At 36.9% G+C, this 13,738-nt stretch overlaps 1 protein-coding gene across 1 annotated transcript; it reads left to right on the forward strand.

Moving 5' to 3' along the window:
- The first annotated feature begins 7,097 nt into the window (after window positions 1–7,097).
- Window positions 7,098–11,310, forward strand: LOC136259109 (uncharacterized). Its single transcript, XM_066052531.1, has 3 exons — window positions 7,098–7,157; window positions 7,429–7,709; window positions 11,075–11,310. The coding sequence occupies exons 1-3, from the start codon at window positions 7,142–7,144 to the stop codon at window positions 11,087–11,089; spliced, it is 312 nt and encodes a 103-aa protein (XP_065908603.1). The 5' UTR covers window positions 7,098–7,141; the 3' UTR covers window positions 11,090–11,310.
- Window positions 11,311–13,738: the final 2,428 nt, after the last annotated feature.

Here is a 13,738-nt window from a genome sequence, read left to right on the forward strand (position 1 = left end):
TTATACTAAATTTTATTGTGAATACTTTATTTGAGTACACAACTGCTCTATTAGAGTATCTGACTGCTCTATTAGAGTATACGTAATTCATGGATGAGCTAAGCCCTCTAAAATACAACTGGGGGTCATAGCCACCAGTTACTATGCCTATGAATTTTTGTTACTAGAAATAAAGAAAAAAAAACAGGCTGCAAAATGGTGATGCAAAAAACATTTAATAATAAGTATAGGCAGCCTGAGACTTGAATCCATACACCTCGTAATTGACTGATACCAATATAATATTGGTATCGGATGGTTGTAAGATGCAATAGTGCAGGTCTAGCATTACTTATGTAAAAAACTTTTAGCTAGTCTAGTTCATGAGGGGATGGTGGTGGGCCTGGTGGCCTCAAACCTGGGATTAAATGGTGTCTACTAAAGAAGCCTCCCCCAGATTCCCATCAAGCTACACCCCCGGAAGAGGCAGGCAAATGCCACCTCCATTGAGTCCATTCTCTCTTAGAGCTAATTGAACAATTGTTGACTCATCCTGCTTTGGAAGTGAAAGTAAAGACACTTTGTTTTGAATAAAATAATGGTGGTTGTGTAAAATGTGTGCATGCGTCTGTATGTGTGTGTGTGAGTGAGTGAATGTAGCTGTAGTCAATGTAATTAGATTGACTGGCAGTGTACAATGACAGTATATCGGTACTTTCAGTTACCAATGGCACCAACATTCCCAGTACTACATAGATAATAATCACATATAGATTAAGCACATGAATACAACTAATTATACACATGCATCTCTTACTATCCATTGACCAATATAAGAAGTTTATTATACAAAATGACCTTTTGAATTATTGTAGTTTCTATATGGGATAAATGACAAGTAAAGTACAGTATAATTGTGCACTATAAACATAATATTATAGCCATCATAATTTTCCTTTAATATGGCTCTCTTCTACCACACTGTTTTGGTAGGTGTACACAGTCCCAGAGTTTTTCTCCATGAATTCTAACTTTCATCATGGCATTTTTTCATTACGCACTAAGTCTAAAGGCTTTGGGGAACCCTAAGTTAAAGTACACAGCTTGATTATTCACATTTTAAACCCTATTAACTTGGGCCACGGGAAGGCTCACTTAGCACAGTTATGTGAGGCTCGCCCCCCCCCCCCCCCACACACACACACACACACACACACACACACACACACACACACACACACACACACACACACACACACACAGAGCCTTTAGACTGGTGGTCTAAAGTGTGCTAATTGTACACTATAGGCATATAGCCATCATAATTTGCCTGATATCAAGACACACGGTAGTGTGTCGTGCGGCCCAAGAAGCCGGCGCGCCATACCCGTGAGTATATTGACAGGAAGAACGAAAACGTCATTTTCACACCTTTGTATCTCGGTGATCACTTATCTGATTGGAACCAAATTTGCTACGTCTTTTCGCACACTTGCAAAAATTGCTATAACAAGCAAACGCGTACTCCGATCGCCTTGAAATTTGGCACACAGAAAGGGAGTCCAAAGGCGAATCCTAGCATCAAATTTGGTACAAATCCGATGAATGGTTCAGGAGTTATGACCGATTATTCGCGTAAAACAAGATCGATTTGTTGTCACGCCTACAGGATAAACCGCTTCATGGAATGAGTTGAAAATTGCTATGTAGATGGAGTAACCATCGTAGGAGTGCCTTTTGGTGGTTTGAAAGGAATCGAGATAAAGACCACGGAGATATGACACAAAACCCAACCTGTGTCACAATTACGCGATCGATTTTTATGAATAAAAAAGTATTAGTTTTCACGCCTACTAGGCAAACCGCTTAGAGCAATGAGCTGAAAATCGGTGTATAGCTGGAATAATCTTCATAGAAAGTCCTTGCAGTAGTACAGAAGAATCGGATTACAAACCACTGAGTTATGATTCGAAAGCCAACTCCGTGTAGCAAATGCGAGATCGAGATACTCTAATAGAACAGTCACCCTAATAGAGCATTCGGCTAGTTTATTTATTCCATTATAGAATTTTATTACATCACAAGTTATTCTGTAGGGAGTTCAGCTGCAAACAGTTAATCTTATAGACAGTTCAGCAAGAAGACAATCACCATGTGGAGAGTTAAGCAAATATATCACTATAGAGATTCAGAACATTACAAGTCACACTGAAGAAAGTTCAGCGATACACAAGTCATGCACTGTGTAGAGAATTCAGCTACAATTAAGTCACTCTCTAGAGAATTCAGTTACACAGAATTCAGCTACACACAAGTCACTGTGGAGAGAGTTCAGCTACAAACAAATTACCCTTTAGAGTGATCAGCTACAAACAAAACACTTTGCAGGGTGTTCAGCTGCAACAAATCAACCTTTAGAGCGATCAGCAATGAACAAATCAACACAAATCTACCTTTAGAGAGATAAGCTAGAAACAAATCACCCTGTAGAGAGTTCAGGTACAAAAAATCACCCTGTAGAGAGATCAGCTAGAAACTAGACACAATGTAAGGAGTTCAGCTACAAGCAATCACCCTGTAGAGAGTTCAGCTAAAACAAATCAACCTGCAGAGAGATCAGCTACAAACAAATCACCTTATAGAGAGTTCAGCTACAAACAGATTACCTGTAGAGAGATCGGCTACAAACAAATCAACCTGCAGAGAGATCAGCTACACACAAATCAACTTGTAGAGAGATCAGCTACAAACAGATCACCCTGTAGGGAGATCAGCTAGAAACTACACACAATGTAAGGAGTTCAGCTACAAACAAATCACCCTGTGGAGAGTTCAGCTAAAACAAATCAACCTGCAGAGAGATCAGCTACAAACAAATTACCCTGAAGAGAGGTCAGCTACAAAAAATCACCCTGTAGAGATATCAGCTAGAAACAAATCACCCTGAAGAGAGGTCAGCTACAAAAAATCACCTTGTAGAGAAATCAACTACAAACAAAACACTTTGCAGAGAGTTCAGCTACAAATAAATCACCCTGTAGAGAGTTCAGCTAAAACAAATCAACCTGCAGAGAGATCAGCTACAAACAAATCACCTTTTAGACAGTTCAGCTACAAACAAATTACCTTGTAGAGAGATCGGCTACAAACAAATCAACCTGCAGAGAGATCAGCTACACACAATTCAACTTGTAGAGAGATCAGCTACAAACAAATCACCCTGTAGAGAGATCAGCTAGAAACTAGACACAATGTAAGGAGTTCAGCTACAAGCAAATCACCGTGTAGAGAGTTCAGCTACAAACAAACCAACCTGTAGGGCGATCAGCTAGAAACAAATCACCCTGAAGAGAGGTCAGCTACAAAAAATCACCCTGTAGAGATATCAGCTAGAAACAAATCACCCTGAAGAGAGGTCAGCTACAAAAAATCACCTTGTAGAGAGATCAACTACAAACAAAACATTTTGCAGAGAGATCAGCTACAAACAAATCACCCTGTAGAGAGATCAGCTAGAAACTAGACACAATGTAAGGAGTTCAGCTACAAGCAAATCACCGTGTAGAGAGTTCAGCTACAAACAAACCAACCTGTAGAGCGATCAGCTAGAAACAAATCACCCTGAAGAGAGGTCAGCTACAAAAAATCACCCTGTAGAGATATCAGCTAGAAACAAATCACCCTGAAGAGAGGTCAGCTACAAAAAATCACCTTGTAGAGAGATCAACTACAAACAAAACATTTTGCAGAGTGATCAGCTACAAACAAATCAGTTTGTAGAGAGATCAGTTACACACAAATCAACCTGTACAGAGATAAGCTAAAAACAAATCAGAGTTCAGCTAAAACAAATCAATTTGCAGAGAGATTAGCTACATACAAATCACCTTATAGATAGTTGAGCTACAAACAAATTACCTTGTAGAGAGATCGGCTACAAACAAATCACCCTGCAGAGAGATCAGCTACACACAAATCAACTTGTATAGAGATCAGCTACAAACAAATCACCCTGTAGAGAGATCAGCTAGAAACTACACACAATGTAAGGAGTTTCAGCTACAAACAAATCACCCTGTAGAGAGATCAGCTACAAACTAGACACAAAGTAAGGAGTTTAGCTACAAGCAAGTTACCCTGTAGAGAGTTCATCTACAAGCAAATCAACCTGCAGAGCAATCAGCTAAAAACAAATCACCCTGAAGAGAGGTCAGCTACAAAAAATCACCCTGTAGAGAGATTAGCTAGAAAAAAATCACCCTGAAGAGAGGTCAGCTACAAAAAAATCACCCTGTAGAGAGATCAGCTAGAAACAAATCACCCTGAAGAGAGGTCAGCTACAAACAAAACACTTTGCAGAGAATTCAGCTACAAACAAATCAGCTTGTAGAGAGATCAGTTACACACAAATCAACCTGTAGAGAGATAAGCTAGAAACAAATCACCCTGCAGAGAGTTCAGCAACAAAGAAACCACCATGTAGAGAGTTCAGCTGCAAACAAATCACCTTGTAGAGAGTTCAGCTACAAACAAATCACCCTGTAGAGAGATCAGCTAGAAACTAGACACAATGTAAGGAGTTCAGCTACAAGCAAATCACTCTTTAGTGAGTTCAGCTACAAACAAATCAACCTGCAGTGAGATCACCTACAAAAAAGCACCTTGTACAGAGTTCAGCTACAAACAAATTACCCTGTAGAGAGATCTTCTACAAACAAATCAACCTGTAGAAAGATCAGCTACAAACAAATCACCCTGTAGAGAGATCAGCTAGAAACTAGACACAATTTAAGGAGTTCAGCTACAAGTAAATCACCCTGTAGAGAATTCAGCTAAAACAAATCAACCTGCAGAGAGATCAGCTACAAATAAATCACTTTATAGACAGTTCAGCTACAAACAAATTACCTTGTAGAGAGATCGGTTGCAAATTAATCAACCTGCAGAGAGATCAGCTACACACAAATCAACTTGAAGAGAGATCAGCTACAAACAAACCATCCTGTAGAGAGATCAGCTAGAAACTAGATACAATGCAAGGAGTTCAGCTACAAGCAAAATCACCCTTTAGTGAGTTCAGCTACAAACAAATCAACCTGCAGTGAGATCACCCACAGAAACGCACTTGTACAGAGTTCAGTTACAAACAAATTACCCTGTAGAGAGATCAGGTAGAAGAATTCACCTTGTAGAGAGTTCAGCAACAAAGAAACCACCATGTAGAGAGTTCAGCTGGAAACAAATCACCCAGTAGAAAGATCAACTAGAAGAAGTTACCTTGTAGAGAGTTCAGTTGCAAAGAAACCATCATATAGAGAGTTCAGCTACAAAGAAATTACCCCATAGAGAGTTCAGCTAGAAGAAGTCACCTTGTAAAGAGTTCAGCTACAAAGAAACCATCATGTACAGAGTTCAGCTACAAAGAAACCACCTGTACAGAATTCAACTACAAACAAATCACCTTGTATAGAGATCAGCTAGAAGAAGTTACTTTGTAGATAGTTCAGCTACCACAATTCACCCTGTAGAAAGATCAGTTAGAAGAAGTCACCTTGTAGAGTGTTCAGTTACAAAGAAACCATCATGTAGAGAGTTCAGCTGCAAACAAATCACTCTGTAGAGAGTTCAGCTACAAAGAAACCGCCATGTAGAGAGTTCAGCCTCATACAAACCACCTTGTAGAGAATTCAACTACAACAAATCACCCTGTAGAGAAGAAGTTACCTTGTAGAGAGTTCAGCTACAAAGAAACCATCATGTAGGGAGTTCAGCTACAAAGAAACCACCATGTAGAGAGTTTAGCTGCAAACAAATCACCTGTAGAGAGTTCAGCTAGAAACAAATCACCCCGTAGAGAGATCAGCTGGACGAAGTCACCTTGTAGAGAGTTCAGCTACAAAGAAACCATCATGTAGACAGTTCAGCTGCAAACAAATCACCCTGCAGAGAGTTCAGCTACAAAAAAATCACCCTGTAGAGAGTTCAGCTAGACGAAGTCACCTTATAGAGAGTTCAGCTACAAAGAAACCATCATGTAGAGAGTTCAGCTACAAAGACACCACCATGTAGAGAGTTTAGCTGCAAACAAATCACCTGTAGAGAGTTCAGCTAGAAACAAAATACCCTGTAGAGAGACCAGCTAGAAGAGGTTACCTTGTAGAGAGTTCAGCTACAAAGAAACCATCCTGTATATAGTTCAGCTACATTTCAAGTCACCCAGTAGAGAGATCAGCTGCAAAAAAAATATCCTGTGGGGCATAATGGGCATGTAATAAATATATGTATATAATTTGTATAATTACTAATAAAATCAAAAATAATTGAAGTACTAAAATTCTTCTTTAAGTTCTTTTCTTCTTCCTGTAGTAAAGAAAAAAACACATGGGTTAAAAAAGCCCCGAAGCCAGCCATAGGCCGGCTTTGCAGTATACAAATACAAAAAGAAGTGATATCTAATCAAAAACAGCCAAGCTGTAAAAAAAGGTGCGGCCCCCAAAAAGGCCATGATGAAAAAAGATGTGAAATCCAAGGTGGCGGCCAAGAAATGGCTGTGATGGTAGGTTAATGGTTACATTTTAATAACGACAATTCAGGTGAATTTTGTGCCGCTTGTTCTTGGCACCAAATTCACCTGAATTGCTGTTATTAAAATGTAACCATTAACCTACCATCACAGCCATTTCTTGGCCGCCACCTTGGATTTCACATCTTTTTTCATCATGGCCTTTTTGGGGGCCGCACCTTTTTTTTACAGCTTGGCTGTTTTGGATTAGATATAAGTATACCTATTATGTATGTATATTCTGTACAACCTATAATCGTATGTTGTTGTTTGTAACTAAAAATGTGCACTCAAAGTAAAGAGTTATACAACTTCATTATTTTGTGATCACTGTGAAGATTGAAGAATTATTATTTGCACTCTCTTGGATATAGTATTTAAAAACTAGCATTATTTTTATAGAAATGGAAGAATTGTTTGTATATTAATGAATGTCCTTCAGTTGTTGCTACAGTATATATGTTGTTTACAAAAATGCATACATTTGCTGTTTCAATACGTTTGCATTTAAAAGCTAGTTACTGGTACTGTACAGCTATACGTAGAAGTGTGACCCTGTAGAATACTCTTCTGGGTGTACTGTTTGTAGTATAGCATTTGATGATGAGAGCAGAAGGTACATTATACAACTGATTAACAGTGCATCTGTACATGTTTCCATGCGATTTGCATATTATACCCAGCTTCAAATTTCAGAATGTACGTTACACATCATATGTAGTTGCTAACATAATGTATTGTTAATAACTACTTTACTTTAACAGATTTAAAATAAAGATTATTGTGTTTTATGATGCGTATGACTAGCTATCATAAAAGGCTGGTAATATAATTAGTGGATTTACTGTGTATTCAATGACTATGTACTGTGTGCTTTATTTCCCTAGTCATATTCTGTACAAGTGTATTTGTTGGAGTACTCACAGTTACAGTTGCAACTCACAATGTCTATCATGTTCAACCTGATGATGTGTGCAAAGAGCAGTCATCTGAGACTTGTCATACACTGCAGCACTTCATTAACAACAGTAGATTGTTTTTCACTTCCAATTCCATATTTGCCTTTGCTGAAGGAGATTTCTTCCACAACCAGAGTGATATGATAGTTCAAAATGTCACTAATGTCTCACTCATCGGTACATTAAATACCAGTGACCCTACCTCACCTGTAAGTATCATTAGATGTTTACCAGACAGTCACTTACATTTTTTCAATGCTGTTAATCTGTTGATAAAAGATTTAACATTTAAAGGATGCAGTAGTTCTTTAGGGAAGTTTACTCAAATATCAGGCTTTCATTATAAACAACACTATTTCCAGACAAGTATGTATTTCAATAACTGTACTAACTTGAATGTAGTCAATGTACTCATTTACAATCCTTTGGGATATGCTATTGTAGGCTATAATGTGATGGGAAATAGCATACTTGAAAATATCATAGTCACAATGGCTACACAAGACTCAGTACCAAACACTTTGGTTCCCTATACATGTAGCCTAGGCATACATTGGAGTTACCATGATAGCGAAAGTGACAAAGAGGACGTGTATGTTAATATTGCTAACTTACTGTTTGTTTATCCTGATAGAGCAGACACCAAGCTCTGTTATGATGACAGAAGTGTAGTTGAAATTGTAATGAACCAATTGCAAGCGAATGGATTTGTTAGCATATCGGACTCAAACTTTTCTGTCATAACTCATGGCAGCATACTAAAAATCAATATCAACTCTTCTTCTTATAGCAGAATTGATTTTTATAAATGCACTGTCGCTAGTAGTACATTATCACATTTCATTGACTTTCTTTATACCAGCAACTTCTCATATGTTACTGATCAGGCTAATCACCGTGCAAGAGCTACAGTCACTTTTAATGAGACCACATTTTCAGGCAATACCTTTGCTTCAACCACACCTAAATCAATGTTACAATTTGTGGTGTCTTCAAAATGTTTAAGCTTAGAACTAAATATTGTTTTTAATAACATGGTCTACAGCAGAAATGGATTAGCATTGTTGACAGTGACATCAGACAATCATCAGTCATCTATCTCAATTTCTACGTTTGGTAGTTTTGTTGCATGTTACAATAATTTTCTTTATAACAGTTTAATCTCTTTAAGTAGAGGGAAAATAAACTTTAATGGCATTACTCATTTTGAAAGCAACTATGCTACTGAGCTCATTTCATTAACTGATGCACAGTTGGAATTTAATGGGAACACTGAGATTATAACTACCAATGTCTATGCACTTATTTCATTAACAAATGGACAAATGTATTTTACTGGCAACAATAATATTAGCTTGAACATTGTTTATGAACTTATTGCATTAAAAGATGGACAGATGCACTTTACTGGATTAACTAATTTTAGTAACAATCATGCTACTGAAATTATTCATTCATCTTCATCAATTTCGAGCTTTTCAAATAATACAGTGTTTGACGGTAATGATTGTGATCAGTTAATAACATTGCATGATCCTGCATTTAGCTATATGAGGTTAGTGAGAACTGCCAAATTAATGTTTAATAACAATTCAGTGCGTAATGAAATAATAGAAGTGTCCATTGCATTAAATAATCCTTATCCACTTTGTTTGTTTCAATACTATTTGCCAAAGAGTAGCAGAGTTGAAGACTTTCACATTAATTTGCTGTTTGATAACAAAAGTCTGATCGATGCCAAATTGAATAAGGAGATTGACTCAATCAAAAAATTGACATCTCAATGTAAGTGGATTAGAGATGCAGCATTTCAGAACTACACTCCTTTTGCTGTAAACAACAAGACAGTCCACATATTAAGTTTAAAGAATAATCAGACATTATCATACCAGCTGAGTGTACACAGTGTGGTATGCTATTGCCCGCACTCTTTGAACTATAACTGCAACATTAATCAACTGGGCCCTATATACCCTGGACAGAATTTATCTGTAGATTTGTGTCTACCTCATAATGCTGAAGAAATCAGAATCTTGTATGCTGAAACACGTACTGATAATATGCCAGGCTTTAATTGTAAAATCACTAACTCTGAAAAAGTGAAACATGAATTACATTATAACAAAACAAAGACCATATATTTTACTTTTGCTTCAGAGCAACCAATGAGAGAATGTCAGCTTCTCCTCACAGTACAGCCAAGTCTATTTGTTTATTATGATACCTTTAATGTTGGCCTTCTTCATTGTCCACTAGGGTTTGCACTCACAAAAGGAATCTGTGGCTGTGACTCTCAGCTTAGCAAATACATCAGTGACTGTAAAATTTGTCATCAAACAGTGAGACGACTGTCTAATGTGTACATCTCAGGAATTGAATCTGAGAGTTCAACTCATAAGTATAATATATCAACAGTTTGTCCTGTTGATTACTGCCAAAAACGTACAACAAGGATTAATTTACGTGATCCAGATGCTCAATGTCAGCCACATAGAACTGGTCTACTGTGCTCAGTATGTGAAAGAAGCTACAGTATGGTGTTTGGATCAAGACAGTGTAAAAAGTGTTCAAATTGGCATTTGCTTTTTATTACCTTTATACTTTTAACTGGTTTGCTTCTGGTCTTCCTCCTCTTTTTCCTCAAATCTACAGTGACCACAGGAACAACCAATGGAATTATATTTTATGTTAACATTGTTTACACAAATGCTTCATATTTCCATATTCAAGAAAGACTTATAACACCACTTTCTGTCTACATGTCTATTACTAATCTCAGATCATGTTTTGAGATGTGTTTCTACAATGGAATGGATATGTATGCTAAAAAGTGGTTGCAGTTAGTTTACCCTTTTTATTTGATGATCATAATGCTGTTCTTTATAATTGGTAGTCGTTACTCCAGCAAACTTTATCGGTTAACATTTAACAGTGCACTACCAGTACTAGCAACCTTGTTTATACTGACTTACACCAGCATGCTGCAGGTCATTGCTACACTGTTTTTTTATGCTAAAATTATTGCTGTGCCTGGAAATTCCATTACAATTGTATGGGTTTGTGATGCAACTCTTCCACTATTTGGTTGGAAGTATTTATTGTTATTTATTGTATGTCTCGTATTGTTTATTTTGCTGCTAACACTGACTGTGGTACTGCTGTTCACCAAGTCTCTGATGAGGTTTAACGTAGTTTCCCAGTTTAAGCCATTGATAGATGCTTTTCAAGGATCACTGAAAAGTCAATATTCTTACTGGATTGGAATACAACTATTGGTTAGATGTGCAATGACTGTGCTTCTGGCTTTGGGCAGAGATTTAAGCATCACACTAAGTTGTATTATAATCCTTACCATGGCTATAATTCATAGCCGTATCCAGCCTGACAATAATGAACTAAATAACTTGCAAGAGTTACTGCTACTCTACAACTATGTTGTCATGTGTGTGGTACTCATTTTGAATGAAAGTGAAACACTAAATGTTATCACAGTAAATGTACTGGTTGGTCTGTCATTCATTCAGTTTGTTATAATAATGGTTTATCATCTATTAACATTTGTAACTCCTTTCAGAAAACTAAAGAATAAGATATTAAATGTTTGGGGTATCATTGTGAAGAATCATTGCTTAAGACAAGAAGACAGGTGTATTGATACCACTGTATTGGAGATTCCAGAGATTGACTTTGACTATTCTGACTTTCGAGAACCTTTGATTGGTGAATATTAATTTTATTGCAGACTTTGTGATGCTATGCATTATTATAATATCACTACACATACTGTATGTACTACTGTTTGATTGTCATTGAGGATGCGCTGCTGTTGCAATACACAGAATATAATATAGCGCTTTATAGGGCAAATGGTAGCACAATTTATTTTGTGCCATAAATGATGATATTCCTTGTACTTTTGCATGGCATGCATAGTGCACACTACATAGGAGTCTATGTGCATATCCCCACAGCTGGGCTTTAAGGTGTTCAAGCTACGTGCTTTCTGACTGTATTATAGGGTGAATATACTTTATGGTCTGTCGTATTTAGAAATGATAAGTATGCTTTATCTACATCCCTTAATTGAAAGTGCAGTAATATAAAATATTGTTGCACATTAATCTATTTGGTTGTTTTGTATATTACATGTTTAGCAAGAGAAAACTACCATTAGTGATGAAAATATGTATGCATGTACAGAACGAATCATTAAAATGAAGGCATGTGAGACTTTGGGCAGCATTTGGCCACAAGGTGGAACATGTATAGAATTATGCACTGTAGACATGGTGAAATAGTCATGTCCAGTAGTTACTGTAGCTGCCTGCTGTATTGTATTAGAGAATGATTTTACTGTGAAGAGTATTCTTATTATGTTTATGTGTAGGTAGCTTAGCATCATTATTCTGCCTATATTAAATATTATGCTAGCATTATGTTTAAAGCTTCATGATCAGGCACCTATTACGCTCTAAATTATGCCCCAGCATAATAATTGGCTGGTGCATATTTCTGAGAGGTCTTCATTAAACATGAGCCATAGGGTTATTTCAGTGGTCTTTTGACTGGGAAACAGTATTTAACCTAGACAAATGTGAACATCTCCAAGTCTCTCTTAAAAAGCATCCCCTCACATCACAGTACACCTTAAGCGATTCCCAAATCAAATGTGTTCCATCCATCAAATACCTCGGAGTGATAATTAACAATACTCTGATCATGTTACCTACATTACCCACAAAGCAAATAATGTTATAGCTTTCTTGCAAAGAAATCTAAAATGTTGTCTCCCATCACTGGCCATTAGGTAAGACAAAATGTTATGAATCTCATTCTAGAATACTGCTCCACTTTGTGGGCTCCACACACATTACAAGACAGTCAGAAACTTGAATCAGTACAAGATTAGTACAAACTTGAATCCGTATGGCCAGATTTATTATTAATGACTATTCCTACACCTCCAGTGACACCCACATGCTTGAAAATCTTCATTGGGCCACATTAGAACAATGTTGTGCTCAAGCTAAGTTAGTCACACTGTAAAAAATTGTTAACAACATCCTTCATATTCCTACTCAATGAAGATTGAGATGCTCTAATAGAGCAGTTAGATGCATTTATTCTAATAGAGCAGTCAGAACTACTCTAACAGAACATTCATAACAGAACACGATTTAAAATGGCATAAAAATGTAACATATGCAGAATAGTTTAGCAGCTAAATCTTGACATACAGTAAATCAGAGAATAATTTAGATATGTTGCTGAATCAATACGACATATCTTGTACCACAAGGGTCAGTGCTTGGCCCATTTTTATTTATCCTGTATGTTAATGATGTAACTGATGGACTCCAAAGTACACTAGAGATGTTTGCCGATGACTCTAAACTTCACAGAATTGTCCAAACACCTCAAGATGTCGAAATTTTACAGGAAGACCTTAATTTTATCTCGAATTGGTCAAGATTTTGGTTACTGAAGTTTAATACTTTAAAGTGCACTGTGATACACTTAGGTAGAGGAGACCACAACACCTACACCCTATATGATCAGGCCTCAGGAGCTCATAGTCAGCTAGAATCTACAACAAAACAAAGAGATTTAGGTGTATGGATCACACCAGACATGGGATCAAGTCTTCATTATCACAAAATTGCAAGTAATGCTATGGTCAACACTTTTTCAACTTTTAAATAATCCAACAATGGAATGACTTACCTGATGAAGTATTTCTGGCAAAAACAATATCTTCTTTCAAACACTCACTAGACCAATATTGGAGAGGAACTGGACATGGACATTGTCAAAGGCCTTTGGCCTATTAATCAATTTTGTATTTTAATTGTCCATTAAATAATAATAATAATAATAAGGCCATAATTGACATTTAGGACAGAACCAAATAACAGTTTATACTATTCATGAAATCATGAATCTAGCAAATTGTGAAGCATTTCAGCATTTAAAATCTGCTGGGGAGCAGCAGCAACCCCAGCACTTATACCTCACTACCAATGCTGGAAACCACCATAGAAAAATCCTGGATACATCCCTGAAATACCCCATAGTACAGGTTTAACCGATGGGTAGGTCTTACTGTATAAACATGCATGGGTACAGAATGCAAACTCAATTAAGTATGATAATTCCATTGATTTGTACAACAGTTACAGAATCAATTTAGAGGATGATACAAGGTATATCTTCCCAGTGTCCTTCACAGCAACTATCT

The sequence above is a fragment of the Dysidea avara genome, chromosome 6, assembly GCF_963678975.1.
Source record: "Dysidea avara chromosome 6, odDysAvar1.4, whole genome shotgun sequence".
NCBI lineage: Eukaryota > Metazoa > Porifera > Demospongiae > Dictyoceratida > Dysideidae > Dysidea > Dysidea avara.